Source organism: Lontra canadensis, unplaced genomic scaffold (assembly GCF_010015895.1).
Source record: "Lontra canadensis isolate GAN:19392208 unplaced genomic scaffold, GSC_riverotter_1.0 scaffold1, whole genome shotgun sequence".
Lineage (NCBI taxonomy): Eukaryota > Metazoa > Chordata > Mammalia > Carnivora > Mustelidae > Lontra > Lontra canadensis.
Window position 1 is genome coordinate 32,222,326 of NW_022630995.1, and position 20,907 is coordinate 32,243,232.

Here is a 20,907-nt window from a genome sequence, read left to right on the forward strand (position 1 = left end):
TCTGCTGTTCCTGAAGCTTTTTAAAAATTGCCTGGGACCTAGGAGGCACTTATGTGGAAATATGTTGAATGAGTGAAGGAACAATCTGACAGATTAGATCATGATATTTGTGATAAGAAATAGAACATTTCAAAGATGATACTTCTGCTATAATTGTACTGAAAGGACTCAGAGCCCTTCAGTTAAATAATTGTTGAGCATTTTTCTTTTCCGTTGCATTATAATGTGTGCATATAAGCATGTGATCATGAATCTGGGCAGAGAAAGAGAGACTGTATGTCAACATACTCATTAACCCAGTCGTTGCTGGTCAGTAGGTGGGTGCCAGGGAGTTGCTGGCGACCGATTACATCATACTTATCTTTTCAAACACGGAGCACCGTTTGTGCAACTGGGTTCTTCTGCAGATTAGGTAATGCAGCTGGTGCTGAGAAATATCTCGTTCAAGTAGGGAGATTCTTATTTTGCAAATTTCCTTGTTCTTTTGAACAAAGGATGTAGTGGCCTTTTTCTTCCTGGTGCGCAGCAAATACTAATTTCTCGGAATTTGGGAACTGAGAAAGAACTTCGGAGCATTAGCTCACATTCTTCATTTTACAAGGGAAGAGAAACAACCCCCAGGCATGAGTCGGTTTTCACAGGGTCACGGCATGAATCGGTTTTCACAGGGTCACAGCATGAATCGGTTTTCACAGGGTCACGGAGCTTGCCTCATAACCACCAAGCGAGTTTAATGATGAAACACTCTTAGGAGAAGAGGAACCTTGTTCACTTCAGGACCATGAACAGAATGTGGACCCGTCAGCATCTTCTGTTTCCTTGAGAAAGAAAACTGTGGCCACCAGGAGGATGTTGCTTCCCTGTCCCTCTTTAATAATACAGTGTAATACCTTCTTGTAGCACATGCAGGAGCTGAAAGTGATATGTCACTCTTTGTTTCCTTGTATTGAAAATCTTGGTCCTCCAGAAGCCTGGAAATAGCATTTGGTCAGTTTATAACTAAGAATGTGGAATTTGGCCTGGGAAAAATCCCTGCTTTGCTGTGTGTTCTAAGTAATTTTATCATTTAAATACTGAGTAATGTTATCATTAATTGAAATAGTTAACAACAGCTTTAGAAAACAAAAATGCTTTTCTGCTGGGAAAATGATAATCAAGCAGGATATTATAAACACTAAATACAGAATTTTCATAGTACCTGGAATTCTGCTTACTAAATCATGGTCTATTCTATTTTGCATAAATAAGGAAAAGCCTCCTCCTTATTCATTTCAATAAAAGCTAGTGCACAATAGTTTATTTTAGGAGACTGGGTTGCTTCTGGCTGGTTTTAAGACATTACGGACGTTGGAGAGTGCAACACCGAAAGAAGCTAAGGCAGTTCAGAAAACGTTATTGAGACCTGCTTCGCTTCTGTTCCCTACAGTGCTGGGTGTGTGACTGTGTCCACCAGGTTCTTCACTCTTGTAGAACTTTTAGTTTAAGAAGAGTAATGATGCCATTAGTGGATGTCCAATGCCCAAGTGAGCAGTGAGGACACTGGGCTGAATGCTTGAGTGATTTTCCTGCAGAATTCAAAATGAAGGAGTGTGGATCTGGTGTCACTATCATCCCTTTGTATGTCTGTACTTAGGGCTATATTGAAATGGCCAAGAACTTGAAAATGAGGGAAATGGGCTTCCTTCCTTATTTCTTTGTAAGCTCAACTCATGGGAGGAGCAAAGCCATCTGTAAGAGAGGCCGATCTGTTCCTAGGCCTGCAGGGTTTCACGGTCAAATCCCACTGGGCGGTTAAATGTCAGTTTCAATCTGGAGATGAATATGGTCAGAAAAGGATGAGTCTGGGAGTTAAACATTGGTAGCACTCTTCTCAGCTTTGTGGAAGGAAAGAGAACTGTGTCAAACAGATTTGTGGTATCATGGCCCCATTGCCAATGTATCCCAACAGACTGAAGATTCTGGTTCTACAGATGCATCTACCCCTGTTGGGGAACTGGGTCCATCAGGCTGTGCTAGCCCATAGACTTGTCATCTCCCAGTGAGTTAATTCATCAGATGTTGAGGGAATTTGGATTGATGTGTTACGCATATGTCCAGAACTAACCTGCCTATTTCTACAACAGAAGATAGGAGTTCGTTGAAGGCTCTCATCAGAATAGTCAACAAACTTTCCCATTCCAAATTAGTAAGAATGCTAGTCTTTTCCCCAGACACTTCATGGGTTATTCCTGAGGACCTGTGAGATGAGGTGCATTCACTTAGCTACTTCTCAGGTTGCTATGCCAGCTGCTGGGAATAAAAGCAATTCGGGGGCATACATAAGGTGGTACCTGTAATGTCCGGCCTTTGATGTCCTGGGAGTGGGCCTCAGGTTCCTGCAGTGTGTCTTTGTTACTGATGATGGAGGAGCCGGGCTCCCTGGAGCCCCGAGGGAAGCAGGGCAGAGGTGACTACCGGCTCCCACTGGCTGAGCACCTGGCCCCCTGCTTTCAGTGCCGATCTCCCTCCCTCCTTCAGTGTCATTCCTGCTCAGGGTATCCCGCTGCCTGGGTCCCACGGGTTCTGCTTCGTGTGCTCAGCTTCACGTGCACCATCTTTCCAAGGCTTTTCTTCTGTAGTGCCTGAAGGAAGAAGGCCTGTGGCATCCGTAACATTCTGTGCTTAGAACCATCCAGCCCCCCTACTGGATGAGAACAGGTCACCGTAGACTTCCCTCCTGACTTTGGTGAGTTTTTTCTTTAGAGGTCCCTTATTCAGACCTTGGTTAGGACGTTCCTAGTCCATTGGGATTATTTTAATTACTCTCCCATTCAAGGGTTGATTCCATTCCCTTTGTCCCAGGAGATTCCTTTGCTTCTTAGATACTCCTGAAAAGAAGTAATGTGCGAGGGGGAGAAGTGATGTCCAGTGCCACCTTTGGTAGCTTTTGAGACCCCAATATAAATGGATATGGAGTGACACCTAACTCTTCAGCTAAGAACATCCAAGGGCCAGGCCCTCAAAAGTCCAGCCACACAAAGTAAATGCAATCTGAGGGCCTCAGAACAGAGTTGAGAATTGGTGTTTCCTGAGGATCTCTGTCGGGTTGAGGTGCCAGAAACAGGACATTATGATTTTTGTGCTGTCATTAAGGAAAATCTCATAAAAGACTTTTAAGAATTTTTTAAAATGTATATCCTCCTATTTCGTGTTCCATATCTTAGTCTGTTCAGGCTGCTGTAACAATACCATAGACTGGGTGGTGTCTGGATGACAGGGATGTAGTACTCACAGTTCTGGAGCCTGGGAAGTCCAAGATCAAGGCACCAGCAGATTCACTGTCTGGTGAGGGCTCACTTCCTGGCTACTGACCGTCTTCTCGCCATGTCCTCACATGGTGAAAGGGACAAGCGATCTCTCTAGGTCCCTTTTGTAAGGACACTGGCCTTATTTATGAGGGCTCCACCTTCATGACCTAATCACCTTCCAAATGCCCCACCTCCTCATACCACCAATTTGGGGATTACATGTTTACCTATGGCTTTTGAGAAGACACAAATATCCAGTCTCTAGCACTCTATATAAAAAATTTTGATTCTAGGGGTGCCTGGGTGGCTCAGTGGGTTAAAGCCTCTGCCTTCAGCTCAGGTCATGATCTCAGGGTCCTGGGATCGAGCCCCGCGTCGGGCTCTCTGCTCAGCAGGGAGCCTGCTTCCCCCCACCCCTTGCCTACCTCTCTGCCTACTTGTGATCTCTGTCTGCCAAATAAATAAATAAAATCTTTGGGTAGGAGAAGAGTAAATGAAACAAGTTGGGATTGGGAGAGAGACAAACCATAAGTGACTCTTAATCTCACAAAACAAACTGAGGGTTGCTGGGGGGAAGGGGGTTGGGAGGGGGGGTGGGGTTATGGACATTGGGTAGGGTATGTGCTATGGTGAGTGCTGTGAAGTGTGTAAACCTGGAGATTCACAGACCTGTACCCCTGGGGGAAAAAAATATATGTTTATAAAAAATAAAATAAAATAAAATCTTTGAAAAATTTTTTTGATTCTATAAAACTAAAGGGAAAGTTTATATCTAAAACATGACATAGTGAGAGAGAATTATTCACCATGTGACCATAGGCAAAGCTGCTAATGTGCCTAAAACTGTAAAATGGATAGGACAGTACTTAATTTGGAGCCATGTGGCCTCCAGGGTGACCATTCTCACTCTGAGCCTCTCTGCTTGGAAAGCTCTCAGTGGCTGGCTCGCTGCCAACCAGAGGATGCGTTCCAGACTTCTGCACCAGCGTGAACATTCTCCTGAGATCTGGCCTGTGTGCTTTTCAGCACATCTCACCTGTCTTTACCTTGCCCTTTGTTGCCCCCTGTGAATTCCCCTGCACACACAACACTGGTCCCCATACTCATGTTCCCCACCTTTGTAGAAAGCCTGAATGATTTTCTGGTTTCATGTAGCAGCAAAATCCCACAGACCAAGCTTTCCTTGTACAGTTTGTTACCAGCACTTGGCTGACATTAGTGTCCTTATCAATGGGTGGAGAAAAATTTGCTTGCCCTCAGGGGAAAAAAAAAAACCAAATGGCCAAATAACCACTCCTTTGTCATTTGATATTCAGCAAACATTTATTGAGTACCTGCTGTTTGTTGGTACTGGTGTTGGGAAGATGAGTAACACAGCATCTATGGCCTCAGGGAATGCCCATTCTGGTAGGGAGAGACAGACTCATAAGCAGGCAGTCAGTAAGAAGTCCTTCAGATAAGTGTTTTGCTGGGGAGAAGGGCAAGTGCAGAGGGCTGTGGCAATAAAGAGAAAATTCACTGACTTAGCATTGTAGAACACTTCAGATGAAATGTTCAATAGTTCAGCAGGTTTTAGGGGAGGGGTTGGCTTGGCTAGATAAAAAAAGAGAAGAAAAATGGGTATCTAATACAGAGTACTGTTGGCGGCCCTTTCTAGGAAACGGGTAAAGACTAATCTAGTCTGATTTAATTCTCACTAGAAAGTAAAAATAAGCAGTTTACATTTTTTTTTCCTGTTCTTCTGGAACTTGTGTTTTGAAAAAAGTGTTCTCAATATGGTGACAAGATGTTACCACATTGAAATTGCCGGAATCTATTGCATTGTTAGAATGAACCTGAGGTGACTTGAAATGGTCTCAAGAAATTTAAAACTCACTGTGAACATAAATTGTCATTAGTGGAAAGAGTAAGACGATCACAGTGAGCTGTGATCGTACCATAGCACAGTGGTTGCCTACGTAAACCTTAATGTTTGTCTTTTTTTCTGTCTTCACCAAAAAGGGGGAGGCAGGGAGAAACACTAGAAGGGTATTAAATGTGTATACTTACATTTTTAAAAAATGTATTTTAAATTACCCCTCTCTTACTAGTCTTGTCTAAAACTGTAATGTCTAAAACTGTAATGTCACTTTCAGATGTATTCTCACATAATGGAAGGAAGGAAGTCAAACATTTATGGGGGAACGATGAGTAAAAATTGCAAAGTGATGTTACTGTTTTTGAAATGGTCAGTTTTTATGTGACTATTAAATGCTGCCTTTCAAATTTAGTAGAAATAGGAGATGTGGGGATTTTCCTCTTTTCATTATAAAAGAAGTGAGCACATCAATCGGGGAAGCATGTCGCTTTTAACATATTTTAGACTCTCAAGTAGTTATGAAGTATGTTTTTGTCTCGATAATAACATGAAACATTTCTTACTAAGAAGACTGTCTCTCTTTAAGGTTATGAGAAGACTGACGACGTCTCGGAGAAGACTTCACTGGCTGACCAGGAGGAAATACGGACTATATTCATCAACCACCCCCAGCTGACAAAATTCTGCAATAATCATGTCAGGTAGGAACTACCAAAGATCTCTGTGGGACCAGCTATCACAGCGGAACTCAATAGGCCATCTCCCCTCTCCGGCCAAAACAAAAATGCTTACAGAGAGCGTTCAGTTTAATCAGTTACTGTTTGAGAGTTTATTGAAGGTGGTGTGACTCGGCTGTTTTTTCGAACTTCTAGCCAATAAGGAGATGTGAATAAGAATCTGGAAGCTGGAAGGAGCAGAAAGGATAAACAGCCATACTCTACCAATTCTCTATGTAGTGTCTCAATAGTGAAAGTTGATTATAGATAAATACCTTTGTCTCGAACCTGTTGATAGAGTGATGAGTTACTATTTTTGGTCAACAAGTTTTAACATTTTGGAAGAGGTCTTTGCAGTTCTTCACCAAGAACTCCTTTTTGTTCAATAGTCTTTAAATGTTGGCTTTTGATAGTTGTAAAATTGAGTATGGTGTTGGGGAATGGAGGGCTCTGAGAATTGCTTGAGTGTTACCTTTTCCTTCCAACAATAGTATAAAAAGTGTCGCTGTTGCAAGCACTGTTCACTAAGTGGCCTCTGGACTGGAGTGAACATGGACACCTCTTACCCATTATGCTAGCCCAGTGTTTCTCCAGAGGCAGAATTCCTGGATTTGAGAAATGACCATTTAAAATTAATATTTACAACTTCACATTCTAGAGTAATTTTCTCAGTTTGGGAATGTGGTATGCGTTCCTATAATCTCCTATTTTTTTTTTAAAGCTTTTTGTGAAAAGCATTAAAAATAGCACAATAAATCCCCTTGTACCCATCACCCAGCTTCACAATTAGCAATTCATGTAATCTTCTATTTAAATTACAAGAAAAAGACTGGATGTTTTCAAGACCTGAGTGATGATATCTTATTGATTGTGGACATAGCTGGTATGTTTGGTGTAGAGTCCTAGCCTAGTTCCTGGAGGGACCTTGAAGAAAATTTGAAGAGAACCTAGAAAACTTCTCATTTTCCTGAAATTATCCAGTGAACCCATCTCTGTTTAAAGTTCCTGGTCTTACTCAAATTCAATTTTTTGTAAGATTTTTTAAATTTATGTATTACAAACTGTCCTAATTAAAGTTGCTCTTCTTTGTAAGCTACTCTTGGTATGTTAAAAAAGGATGGTTGGCCAAAGAGAACAAGATATTGTGCAGAAAATTAAACTCTTACTATTGAATTTGACAGTTCTTTTCACTCATTTCATTTAGGTTAATGACCATTTGCAATATTCTCCCAATTTGAAACAAAGGGCAGATGTTCATTTAATATTTTATATGATGATGATAGAATTTTGTAAATGTGGGTGCTAATTATGGGGTAATTAAGTTTTATGCTACTTTTCATTTTGTTTTCTAGCACTGCAAAATACAACATAATCACATTCCTTCCAAGATTTCTCTACTCTCAGTTCAGAAGAGCTGCTAACTCATTTTTTCTCTTTATTGCACTGCTTCAGGTAAAGTCACGTCATAAAACTTTAGCTCAAAGTCAAATGTTCAGATATTAATAAATGTTTTTGTTACGCCAGTGACCAATCTTGCAAAGCTTATCTAACCACAGAGAGACAAGCTGGTTTGGGTGGACATTTCCAGGTCCTGCTGCAAGCAATGTCAGAATTCCACTGACATTTGATTCACTTTTATCAGCTTATTTTAAACATTCGGTAAATTTGATATGACAGGAATGAAATTTGATGGTAAAGGGGGATGGAACTTCCCCCCATATTAATATCAACTTATTGATTTTATTAAATATTAATTAAAATATTAATTAAACATTAATTTATTTTAAGTAACTGTTCTGAACCTTAAGGTATAAGAATTTCCATTTTAAAACTGGTTTCTTCTTGTATTTGAGTTAGTAGTCATCAGGAAAAAAAAGTTTCATTTTATTAAAAAACACACATTCATTGTAAAAATCATTAGAAACACGACAAAGAGGCCTGAAGAAAAAAAATTAAAGCAACTATTTTTCTGCCACTCAGAGGCAACTACTCTTAACCTCTCAGTGACTATCTTCCTGGTCTCTCCCTTCCCCCCACATATTGTTTACTGATTTAGCTTACAAAAAGAAGATCAGAGAACACATATGTTTTTTATTCTGCTTTAACCATGTGATAATGTGTGGATATTTTCCCATGTGATTCGGTGTGTTTTTAGAATATCATTTTTAATGATTATATGGTATTTACCTAACTCCCCTCTGTAGGTGTTAGATGTGCACAGGACAGCTTGTCCTGAAGCGAGCTCCCACCCTCTTCCACAAACTGCCCCCCTCTGTGTTAGTCGGGCGTAGTAGTAAAAGCACCGAAGTGTAGTTTAAGAGGCACTAAGACTTGGTTGTTTTTATACGTATTATAAACTTACTAGTTCTCACTGGATTTCTTTTTTTTTTTTCTCCCCCCAAATAGCAAATACCTGATGTGTCCCCAACAGGTCGCTACACAACCCTGGTTCCTCTCTTATTTATTTTAGCTGTGGCAGCTATCAAAGAGATCATAGAAGATATTGTAAGTGCTTCATTTTTTCATAAATAAATATGACTTATTTTATATGCATATCTTAAAATATTAGTTTATCTTTAAGTTTAACGCTCGACACACGTTGTTTAAAATGCCCATTCAACTTAAAGACATATAGAATACGCTCTGGAGTCCATTGCTCTTAGTTAATACAGGATTACTGTGACAGAAAGCTTGGCAGAGTGTTCTATGCATTGGTAGTTTAGTAACAAAAGAATTTAATTTAAATGCAATAATTGGCTTGGAGAGAAAATGGTATTTGACCATTTTTGTCATTTATGCCCAATGTTCAATTTGAACATTATTTCAAGTTAAACATAGTAACGTCCAAATTATCTCAGTGTAAAGGGTCTTATAACGTAGGTTTTATTTTTAATTCATATGCACGTTTTTCACTTTAAATGCCATTGATTCATTTTCATCTTTAGTAGTTCTAAGCTTCCTTTTATTTTACTGAAAGAAAGTAATGACATTTGCTATTTTTATTACACTCTAGTAGCTGAGAAAAGAGGAAGTCAATTTCCTGTTCATAAAATAAGTTCCCCCAAATATATTCAGACCTTTCTTTTTCCTCTCTTTTACCGTTATTTTAACTCCCTTATTGAGGAAGCCAATTTTTTTCTTTCTATGCTCTTTAAATACTTGGCCTATCTGAAATGACCTTCTGTTGAGCCTTAGGCAAGTCAGACAGTAAGGCGAGGAAGGCCTGAGACATTCTTTAGGAAGCTCCAGTTTAAAGTTGCACAAATATTTATATTATTTCTGTAGAGAATCAAATTGAAAAGGGTCAAGTGTCCATTTAGATCATCCAAAACATTCAAGTGGCTAACAGACAGAGGTTGTATGTCCATGTGCTTTTGTGTAAAACATCATCATCCTCTTCATCGGAGCTGACATGCTTGATGGGGACCACAAGAGGAAAACTGAAGGGACCCTCTTTTTTACCTATATTGTTCCACACAGACTTACCATCCTTTAAATTGCACTTGGTTCTAGCACTCTAGCAATCCATAAGGATTGGTCTTTACTGTAATTTGTCTGTTTGCCTTATGTGCTCTCTTTTCTTTCTTTGACATAGTTTTGGTTAAGTACGTATTATTTACTAGACATTGTGCTGTGGTTTTACAAATATTTTTCTTCAGTAACATTATAAGTTGGATATTAATCCCATTTTAAAGGTAAGGAAGCTGGGGCTTAGAGAGGTCATGAAACGTGTCCGAGAAATGGTCGGGATCAGATTCCATCTCCTCCAGGGCTCTTTTTTTGTATCATGGCCACCAGCAATGGCATTAATCACATCTGTTGAGTTTCTGGGATCCATGTACTTGTTTTATATCCTTGACATCTACTTAGTCTTCCAGCCACTCTCTAAAGGATTACTGGTATTATCCCCATTTTACAGATAAGGGAGAGGAGGCACAGAGGAGCAAGGTAACTCGCCCAGGGTCACACAGTTAATAACTGCTGCTGTGAGAATTCAAAACAAGGCATTTTGGTTCTAGAACTCCATGTTATTATCACTGTTCTCAGCTGCCTGTCCTGTCTTTTTTCTTTTTCCCTAACAAAACTATAAACTCTCTAGCTATGGTTTTAATACCCCTCTTTATGAAAATAAATGGTAAATAAAGTGATATCCTAGACTTTGTTGTTGTTGTTGTTGTTTTTAAACAAACTCTTAGGGGCCCCTGGGTGGCTCAGTGGGTTAAGCCTCTGCCTTTGGCTCAGGTCATGATCTCAGGGTCCTGGGATCGAGCCCCATATTGGGCTCTCTGCTCAGCGGGGAGCCTGCTTCCCATTCTCTCTCTGCCTGCCTCTCTGCCTACTTGTGATCTCTCTCTCTCTGTCAAATAAATAAATAAAATCTATAAATAAATAAATAGATAGAATAAATGATTCATTGTTTGCATATAACACCCAGTACTCCATGCAGTACATGCCCTCCTTAATACCCATCACCAGGCTCACCCATCCCTCTCCCCTCCGCCCCTCTGAAACCTTCAGTTTATTTGCCATAGTCCATAATCTCTCATGGTTTGTCTTCCCCTCTGATTCCCCCCACTTCATTTTTCACTTCCTTCTCCTAATGTCCTCCATGTTATTCCTTATGTTCCACATATGAGTGAAACCATATGATAATTGTCTTTCTCTGCTTGACTTATTTCACTCAGCATAATCCCCTCCAGTTCCATCCATGTCGATGCAAAGGGTCGATATTCATCCTTTCTGATGGCTGAGTAATATTCCATTGTATATATGGACCATATCTTTATCCATTTGTCTGTTGAAGGACATCTTGGCTCCTTCTGCAGTTTGGCTATTGTGGACTTGGCTGCTATGAACATGAGGTACATGTGCCCCTTCTTTTCACTACATCTGTATCTTTGGGATAAATTTCCAGTAGTGCAATTGCTGTGTCATAGGATAGCTCTATTTTTGACTTTTTGAGGAAACTCCATACTGTTTTCCAAAGCGGCTGTACCAACTTGCATTCCCACCAACAGTGTAAGAGGGTTCTCCTTTCTCCACATCCTCTCCAACATTTGTTGTTTCCTGCCTTAATCGGTTTTGGCCATTCTAACCGGTGTAAGGCGGTATCTCAATGTGGTTTTGATTTGAATTTCCCTGATGGCTAATGATGTTGATCGTTTTTTTCATGTGATGCCAACTCTTATGGTAAGGTTCAAGATTGGTTGTTAAATTGATAATATTCACCATGAAAAACATGCCTTCTTTGCTATACACTTATTAACTTAAACCTGATAAACTTAATTCTTAAAAGAAAAAAAAAAAACCCATAATTTTTGAAAGTCCATGGTGTTCAGAGACCAAATATGAGGAAGAGATGAGTGAGTAAAAGAAGGCAGGTTGGAGCTTGAAGTCCAGTAGGGGAGACAGACATTAATCAAGTAACCACACTAGCTATTGTAAGAATTAAATAATTCACTGAAGTCCTTAGAACAGTACCTAGTTCTAGTAAGTGATGAATAAACGTTAACTGTATTATCATCATCCAAATGTCCTTTCGACTAAAATTTAGAAAATGGATTGGAAAGAAACAGGATATGGGTACACTAGTTAGAGGAATATTTTAGTAGCTGGTATTTTAAAAATGGGGAGATTTAGACTAGGTGGCATTGCAGATAAAGCAATATAGAGAAATGAATTCAATATCGCTTTAGGAGTAGAATTGATAAGACTTTTCACCATCCAACATGCTGCATACCCTACTTCTTTGACTCACACTCTTTCTCCAACCACTAGAATGTAAGTTCCATAAAGAACAAGAGTTCTGTCTCTTGTTCATGGCTGTATCCTCACCAACAGTAACAGGACCTGGCTCATGGTGTTCTGTAAATATTAGTGAATGAAGAAGGATTAGATGGGAGTGAGAGAGAGGAGAAGATGCCAGGATGACTCCTGAGTTCCTGGTTTGTGCAAGTAGATGGCATATGGCTCCATGTCTGAGAACAAGGACGAAGGCTTGGGGGTTAAAGTCCTAGATTGCCTTGTGGACCTAGTGGAGATGCCTTTGAGATTGCCAGAGGGAGATGTCAAGGAAGCTATAGAATGTAACTCTCTGGAGCTCAAATGAGAGCCTTGGCCGCTATCTATTGATGTATCCGTTACAAGTGAAACTGCAGGTCTGGATGAGCTGAGCTGGGAAGAGAGTACAGAGTAAGAAGCAAAGAGGGCCAGGGAGTAAGCCTTGAAGAATTCTATTCCTGTATAACGAGATAGGAGATGAAGAAGGGACAAGGTACAGTAGAACACCTGGGCAAGGATAAGATAAGAAACACTTAGAAGTGTGGGGGAAGGGTTCCCAGGAGGGAGTGGTCAACATTACATACCTCAGTATTCTAAAGTTCATGGCACTATTTACACAGGACACTTTATTGGTGCACCGTCAATTAAATATTGATAATACCAAGTAATTCACCAGGCCTCAGTGATAGGAAATGAATTCTCACTTTAGGACAGTGGAGATATTTGAACTCATGGAATAACTGTATTGTTTCCTGAAGTGTCCATTTTAGAAGGAATGAGAATTTGTTTGGGATTCAGAGATTTTTTTTTTTTTAATAGTTATAAGATTAGAATCTGCCTATCTGGATGGAACCTTATGTATATTCAACACAAGTGTTTCTCCACGAGCTACCTAATTTATTCTGTGGCGGGAAGGCTGAGGAAAGGGATGCTCCTGTACAAGAATTCTCTGTAGATGGAAAATAATGTTCAGCATCTCCTTGGGTTTCACAATGATTAAATTTCCTGATTAAGTGGAATGTTTCATTAATTCACTTTTATTTGCCTCCGTCAGTTGGAAGTCTTAACTATTTTCTGTCACAAATGTGCATTGTTTTCAAAATACTTGCACCTCTTTCAAATATCTAAATTTGCTTTGAACCATTATTTTGGAATCAAAATTTATGTTGGGTTACTTTCTAGTTTTCCATAGATCTTTATGAATAAAAAAGAGTTAAGTATTTGGGTTACTTTCTAGTTTTCCATAGATCTTTACGAATAAAAAAGAGTTAAGTATTTGAGAGTTTCATCAATTATAAAATATTCTCCACTGATGCTACAAATTTAAACTTTTAAAAATTCATTGAAGAACATTTGCTGGTAAATCATAAGCTTACTTTTGGGAGCAATGATTTGCCTAATGAAAGTGTACATTTTTCCAGTTTTATTAGTGAGTGCTTTGCTCTGAGAAAGAATTGTAGTGTGTCCCTGCTTCTGGGTGTGGCAAGAATTATTTTCTACAGGCCTGCCATAGAGGCATTTTGAATGCCCTATTTGCATTTTGTGCAGTTCAATGGCTGATTGTTTGTGGGAACTGAGTAGCGCTATTAAGACAATCGTCCTGAGTGGTGCTGTTCGGGGAGGAACGCTAATCCACAACTCCGGCCTTCGCTCTCGGAGAGTGTGGCCATATTTGCCCTGTGATTCCAAAAACCCTATTTCTTCTCAAATGGAAAAATTAGGAACTCGTTTGTTTCACATTCATTCCAACCTAACTTACAGTCAAGTCTATGCAGGTAAATCTGACCTTGAGCTTTAAGGATAGGATTTTTGAGTTCATAGTTAGTTATACTCAACACTTTTCTGTAATGTCAACAGAGGCTGATGTGTTACACTTGATGCTGTAAGGTTAGACAGAAGCCATGGAAAACCTCTAGTTGAACTGTAGACTAGATAGCTTCCCCTGGCCGCTCAAATTCTCTCCCTTCCTCTGACCTTTCGTTTCTTTTACTCTCTGCTCTAAAACCTTGGTTTATGTGACTCTTCAGATTCACCCATCTAGACTTAGGCCAACTCATCTGTTTAGCATTTAATTTTTTTGGCGCTTTTGGGTGGAAGGAGACTAGGATCATGTGATTCAGTGGTTTATGATGGGGAGAAGGGACCATTGAGAAGCAGTGGATGGAAGAGGCTTTATGCAAATGGTATATGTGTTTGTTTCTAGTCAGTGACAGACATCAACATGTCATTACATTATGGAGGATGTACTCACCCTAATTAGATAATGAATTTCATAAGAGCTGACAATATTTCAGCGCCACTATTAAATGGTAGTTGTTACAGATAATTCTCTTGGGCAGTCTTTTTTAAGTGAATTATTTAAGTAAAAATCTAAATCAACCTTTCCCATTACATTAAAATTTTAATCTTAATGTGTATAATAATGTATGATCTTCCGCGGACTGCACAGCTGTGCTCCCAGAAGAGGAGTATTGTATGACGATGCTATAGATCGTGTTTTTAATTTTAAAATTCCCACATACCCTCTAATTCTTCTTATCATCACACCACAGCATGCTTATAAAATTGATATGGATCTGAAAGGACAAAAGCCTTTGAGAAACATAAGTTGAAAGAAACCTTTCTTGTTGTAGCTGCTACTTTATTTCATTAATCTCATCCACTTTTTCACAGTTTCTATTTTTGCTTTTAAACTTTAGAAACGTCATAAAGCTGATAATGCAGTGAACAAGAAACAGACACAAGGTAGGATTTTTACATTTTATTTCTCCTGTCAGATACAGTAATATGTACCAATCATTTTAATTAAATGTAATGAAATTGAAAATACTGTGTATCTCTTAAGTTCTTGTTCCAGGGTAGACTTGTTTTTTTGTAGCATTTATTAGCATGACACTTAAATTCACATTAGAATGATTTACAGTGGTAATACTTTTGAAAGATAACGTTTTTAATACATTTAAATGCCTCATAGCAATGTGTTCTAAAATACTGACCATGAAATCAGCAGATGTTTTGACATGTTAAGTGCTGCAAGATGTCTGTATTTTGTTGGTGATCAATAGATGTTACTCTAGGTAAGATTGATAGACAACAATCAGATGTGGTGTTACTTGTTAAAAGGCATGTTGGAAGTACTTTGTGTTATACTGTACATACAGATGATATATGTCCAGAAATAAACAAAAACCAGGCCAGCTTCTGGGAAACACATAACATTTTGACATGGCTCTTTTGTTGTGGGTCTCTTTTTGACACAGCAAAAACCAAAATGACCTCTAGCACAAGAACATAACTAGACCATAATGCTCTTAGATTTAAAAAAAAAAAAAGGGGGGCACCTGGGCGGCTCAGTGGGTTAAATCTTCTGCCTTTGGCTCAGGTCACGATCCGAAGGTCCTGGGATCGAGCCCCGCATCGGGTTCTCTGCTCAGCAGGGAGCCTGCTTCTCCCTCTCTCTTTCTGCTTCCCTCTCTGCCTACTTGTGATCTCTGTCAAATAAATAAATAAAATCTTAAAAAAAAAAATAGCCAGGAACATGTGAAGTAGACATCTCATCCCATCCCTGAGTTTGCCTGCCCCATCTGAGAATCTCATCCCTCTCTGAAGTTCCCTGATATGATAAGGATCAGCCTTGTCTGCCAAAGTTAGCTGGTGATTAAAAACAGTATTTTTATACTGCTGTGATTTTTATGGGACCTGCCAAATACCCTGCTTTTCTTCCAAAAAGATCATCTGAGTATGCCGTCCACTAAAAGGATTTTCTGCTGATTTTTGATTAAAAAAAGGTACATTTATTTAAGTATCACTTAATAAATTAACAAAATATTTACTGAGATTCTTTATTATGGGACATGTGAGAAAGCATAAGATGGGAACTATATAAAGGCACAAGGGTAAGATGATCTTGTACGGATCAAAATGAAAGATTTGGATTACCTGATCTTAGTGTCTCTCTAGATTTTTCAAAGTGGTAAATAATGCTTCCTGTGTTAAGTCCTGCATGGATCTAAAAGGAGAGAAAATTTGGGGGTAATTTGAGGTTGATCTTCAATCTTAGGGAACACTTTGAATGAGCAGAGACGTCCAAATGGGAAGGCCTTACACATTTGTTAAGTGAGAAGGAGGGAAGAGAGGTTATCTTGAACAGAAATGAAGAAGGCTACGGGATTGCCTTGTTGAACCATTACCAGAGTGTCAGATGAAGAAAGGAGATTCATGTCAAAGGGAAGCAAACACATGATTAAAAAGGAAAGCCAAGGTCAAATTTTCCAGGGCCTGAATCCCAACTGAAGGAGATTCCAACTTTTCTTGAGTATGCTGAGTAGCTCTTGAAGGTTTACAAGCCAAAAAGAGACAGGATGACCATCCAGATTGAAGTTAAAGAACAGAGTAAGAGGCTATTCATAGCCAGGGGGACAAAGGAACTCTAGGAATTTGGGTGGGAAGAGACAACAATAGGAATTGAAAGGGTAAAAAATCCAGATGTTACTGGTACTGGTGTTTTGGACAGTATGCAAAAATACATTTACATTTGTTGCCATGTTGCTTAGAATATTTAATAACAGCTTTTGAACCAAAAATATGTAACTGTTTTTCTGATATGTAATGTATCCTGTAGCTATCTACAAAAGCTATCTTCAGGGACTAGCAGTTACCAATCTTCGAGCCTTGCCCCAAGAAACCAATAACGTATAATTGAAGAGCAACCATCATAGCTATGATATTAGGCTACTATACCTTGTACTGATGGGTTTCCCAATATTCCAGGTACTTACCTACTTCCCAAATATTCACTTTTTTCTCCTACTTAAAGAAAATACTCTTTCTTGGTTATCATTCTCTGTTCATCAGTTTATCCTGGATTAACCAGATTAGCTCTACAGCTAAAAATGAACAGGCAAGTAAGAGGGAAAAAGCTTCCCTAGTATATAAAACTCATGTCAAAAATAAAACGTTAGAACTTAATAGCTATAAAAACCATTTTAAAATCAACAGGAAACTTAAGAATTCTATATCCAAGAAATTCTTTTAGTTTGATACTTAAGTTTATTTTCTGAGGGAATCGTATTTTGTTTTCTTTGCCTCACTGAATGTTGGTTATCTTTTTGTTTTGCAGTTAATAGGAGATAACAGAAATGTTTGAGTCGGATACTGTTTGCTGTAAGATAACTGAAATTGCTTAATACAAAAGCCATCTGTTGTCATTAGACCAGAATGAAATTCAATTTGCTTTCCTGAATTGAGACAAGAATGGGTGTGTGGGGGGGGTATTTTTGACAGATAATTCATCATTTGGCAGGCATTTGAAGTATTTAACTTAAATTTTCATTTTATAAATGTTTACCAAGACCATATAATATGTGAGAGGTTACCTTTCTGTCAAATATTAATCCTCTTTCCTTAGAGAAATTAGTATTTGTCTCCTCATTTTACATCGAAGCACTAGAGTGACTTTTCTCTGTCACTCCCTAATGACTTCAAAAATATAAATTCATAATTTCATTTATAACATTTTCATCCACTTGACTGTAGACTATCTGATGCCTCATTTTCATGAACTAATGCAATTATGGATTTGGGACCTAACTCACTACTTCATAAACTTTACCTTTTGAGCCTATCATCAGCGCTTATGGGAACAAGCCATTTCTTGTCCTAGAGACAGAGAAGTTGCCTAGGTAGATGGTTCAGTGGGCTTACAAGGAGAAACTATATATTGCTCTCTGAGGACCTACCTGCTGAGGGAGAGCAAACTGATGGTCAGAAGCCCAGGGAGTATGAGTGGACCTTTGAGGATTGTGGTTCACTCCTCCCAATGAGCTGTGATTACTTCTCTGGGCCCCCGTGTTTTTCTCATGTGATGGTGCATGTGGACTAGGTAGGTGTGCCCTCATACTCATCTTTGTACTCCCCAAACCTCTTAGCCTAGAGGCCTGTATGGGTGGATGAACCACTCTCCATGGAGAAACTTGAGTGCAGACAAAAAAGCAAGAAGAGACTAGAAATGAAAGGAGCCTTCTTGAAAATTTATTATCTGGGGTACAAACAAGATAAAAGGCAGTGTTTCAAAACACTGTGTCCGAGACTGTTTTTCAGACACTGATGAAATGCTAATGCAATGGAAGCTTTTGCTGTCTTTTTACCTTCTCTGCTGAAGTGATATCATCGCTTTGCCTTCTATGAACACAGTACCATGTCCACTTATCACTTCTGTTACTGAAAGCTCCAGAGCACTGCCAAATTCAGAATGCCCTCGTTTTCTGTGCATCTAAGCTAACCTTCATTTTCTTTGCTTTCTTCCTCAATATTTGAACTCACAGTATTTGATATACCTCTCTCCATATGTCTACACACACACTGGGGCAGTCTCTATCCCTCATCTGGGTTGTTTTGCCACATTTAGCTCTGCAGGAATTTGCAAATTGTAAATTCATTATTATCATTCTAATATGTAAATTGGAGACAATCTCTGATTTTATGATAGTGGTTGAGCTAGTTCTTTTTCAATTGTGAACCCATATTTACATTTTTTTCCTTAAAGTAAGCTATTGTGCCTAGCGTGCCAGTAGTTCAAGTGGAAGGTAGTTTCACATAAAATCACAGTGAGAGACCTGGGAAAAGATGGGCCTCGGGTTCAGACTAAAGAAGATATTGAGGATCTTAAAAATTAAAATTAAAAAAAAAAAAATAGCCCCTAATGGAATAGATTTGCTTTAAAAAAAAAAAAAATCCTGGGTTTGGGGGCGCCTGGGTGGCTCAGTGGTTAAAGCCTCTGCCTTCATCTCAGGTCATGATCCCAGGGTCCTGGGATCAAGCCCCACATTGGGCTCTCTGCTAGGCAGGGAGCCTGCTTCCTCCTCTCTTTCTGCCTGCCTCTCTGCCTACTTGTGATCTCTATCAAATAAATAAGTTAAAAAAAAAAAATCCCAGGTTTGGATCTCTTCCCTGAAGCATGATGTATATACATTCCACCAGTGAGACTAGATGGGAGATAACCTGTGGTTTCTGGCAACCCATCAGTCACCTGATTTGATGCTGTAGTTGAACAAGGACCACCATTAATTATTATTAGTTGGTCTGTTTTATACCTGGTTTTATTTTGTAGCAGACATTAGAGTCAGTTTTTAATAAAGTTGTTTTTCTCTGTTTTAATTGAGAAAATGACCACAGCAACTAAGCAGAAAATCTCAGATCTCATCTTTAGCTCTGTCTTCCTGCCTTAGAGCTACCTTACCCTTCTCAGAAGTGGAAGTGAGGTGGTGGGTGCCGAGAGCCGCTAGGAGGCTGCTTCCCTGCGGGGCACAGAATCACCTTCCTGCCCCCCGAAACCAGTGCCCCTTCAAAGCTCTTTGTGAGAAGGGTATGCAGTTGGCCTGGGTGGACTGATGATAAGCGTGAAGTGACCTACTCACAGGCTGAATCCATCTGGAGGAGTTCATTCCATGCTAAGGGACTTAAGGTCACACCAGGTTCCTGCTTGTTGAAATAGCCGAGCCACTGCCTTGGTGTCTCCCTGGAGGTAGCCCCATGTCAGAGCCATCCTGTAGACCCGAATAGACAGACACTCTGCCACGTGGGTGTCATCTTACTTATAAATAGCTCTTACGGAATATTGTTTGCATGATCTGAAACATGAGGCTTAAAAATTGAGCACATGTATGGCCTAAATCATGTTTCAGCCCCCTATAAGATCATTAATATTTTCAAATAATTGTGAAGATCTTAGGGTGCGTAAATTGAACTGGTTAGGTATTTTCAACAGTAGCTCTGGAGAGAGCCCACATTTATCTGAGGGGAAAGAGAAGCCCAGATTGTCTTTCATTTGTCCCGTGCATAAAAGTTGCCCACTGAGGAGCAGACACGCACTGAGGAAATTTAGGACCATTGTTAAAGTAAGAAAGGAAAATCAGGTGGGCCTCCGAGCGTTCGCTGTCTCACTTGAGTAAGTCCTCACTGAACATATACTCTGCGGAAGACCCAGTACAGAAAAACGCAAAAAGAAACCAGGCTGTGTTCTTGTCCTCCATGAAATTAGGATCTCGCGGAGAGGGAAGATGGTCACTAATTCTATGATGCATATAATTCTAGTTGCTAGAACAACTAGAAGGGGCCAAATGAGAGCGGCAGGAATTCCAAAATGTCATTTTCGAGGTTTGTGAAGGATGAGTGGGCTTTTCAGTAAACAGAGCTATTGGGATGGTAGCAGTGGGTGATTCAGGAGGAGGTGGAAAGGCAGAGATGTATCCTGGGAATAGCAAATAGTCTATTTTGGCCAGAACATAAGATACCTGTCACAGAGCACTGGAGGCAGGGGTGGGAAGGCAAGTTAGGGTCCTTTTTTGGATGCTTTTGAAAACCAGGGTAGAGATGTTGGAAGGAATTAATGGAGAGTATGGCTACGTTACTAGTTGTACTTTTGGAAGAAGAATTTGACAGCTGCGTGGAGAGGGAGAGTTGTGAGGAGCAGAGAGATTGACTTTTGATTAACCAGAGAAGGGGGCTAGGGCGGTGATGATGGGAAGGCGAAGAAAAACCCACAGCAGACAGATCCAACTAGAACTCGGCAAAGGCGAGAGAATCTTGTCAAGTACCAAATGCTGGCAAATTAGATGGGGACACCCACTGCGTCCAGCATTTAAGAAGTCACGATTCTTCACAGGAGCTCCAGCTCTAAGCTGTGGAGCCCCAGCAAAACTGTAAGAACCAAAGCCCAGTTGCGAGAATGGTGGAATTATTGACTGCTGATGCAATGCAGGGAGATCTTTCTTTCAAGGAATTGTTTGATTAAGTGATAAAAAAAAAAAAAAAGCAAATGATTCATGACTCTGGGAGCAGGATTGAGGAAAAATGTTTTGAGAAAAGGAGATTGCTGACTCTTTTGCCCTGATCATGTCATCTCACCCATATTTTGTTTTTATGAGTCACTTGTTCAAAAACAGCTTTCTGGATGCACCTGTAGAGTTTCTATAGGCCTCCCTAGGATCCCAGGATTTCATTCATTTTTTTTTTATTTTATTTATTTATTTGAGCGAGAGCAAGGGGAATACAGGAGCAGCAGCACAGGGAGACAGAAAAGCAGACTCCCCGCTGAGTGGGGAGCCAGACATAGGGCTCGATCCCAGGACCCTGGGATCATGACCTGAGCCAAAGATAGATGCTTAACTGACCATGCCACCCAGGCACCCTGCTAGAAGTTCATTCCTAAGAAACTCTCAGTGATGCTGATGCTGCTAGTGAGGCTGGTGCATTGTTAAGTCTCATA

General features: G+C 39.7%; 1 protein-coding gene across 4 annotated transcripts in view; it reads left to right on the forward strand.

Moving 5' to 3' along the window:
• The window catches only part of ATP8A1 (ATPase phospholipid transporting 8A1), a 226,004-nt gene that overhangs the window by 29,320 nt on the left and 175,777 nt on the right, over positions 1–20,907 (forward strand). For 3 of the 4 annotated variants that reach the window (XM_032852621.1, XM_032852612.1, XM_032852624.1), the window contains exons 2-5: positions 5,732–5,846; positions 7,214–7,313; positions 8,268–8,366; positions 14,342–14,387. In XM_032852621.1, coding sequence (XP_032708512.1) covers positions 5,732–5,846; positions 7,214–7,313; positions 8,268–8,366; positions 14,342–14,387 — 360 coding nt within the window. Of the gene's footprint in view, positions 1–5,731; positions 5,847–7,213; positions 7,314–8,267; positions 8,367–14,341; positions 14,388–20,907 lie in introns of those variants that run through there. The other variant, XM_032852627.1, reaches the window with a different exon arrangement.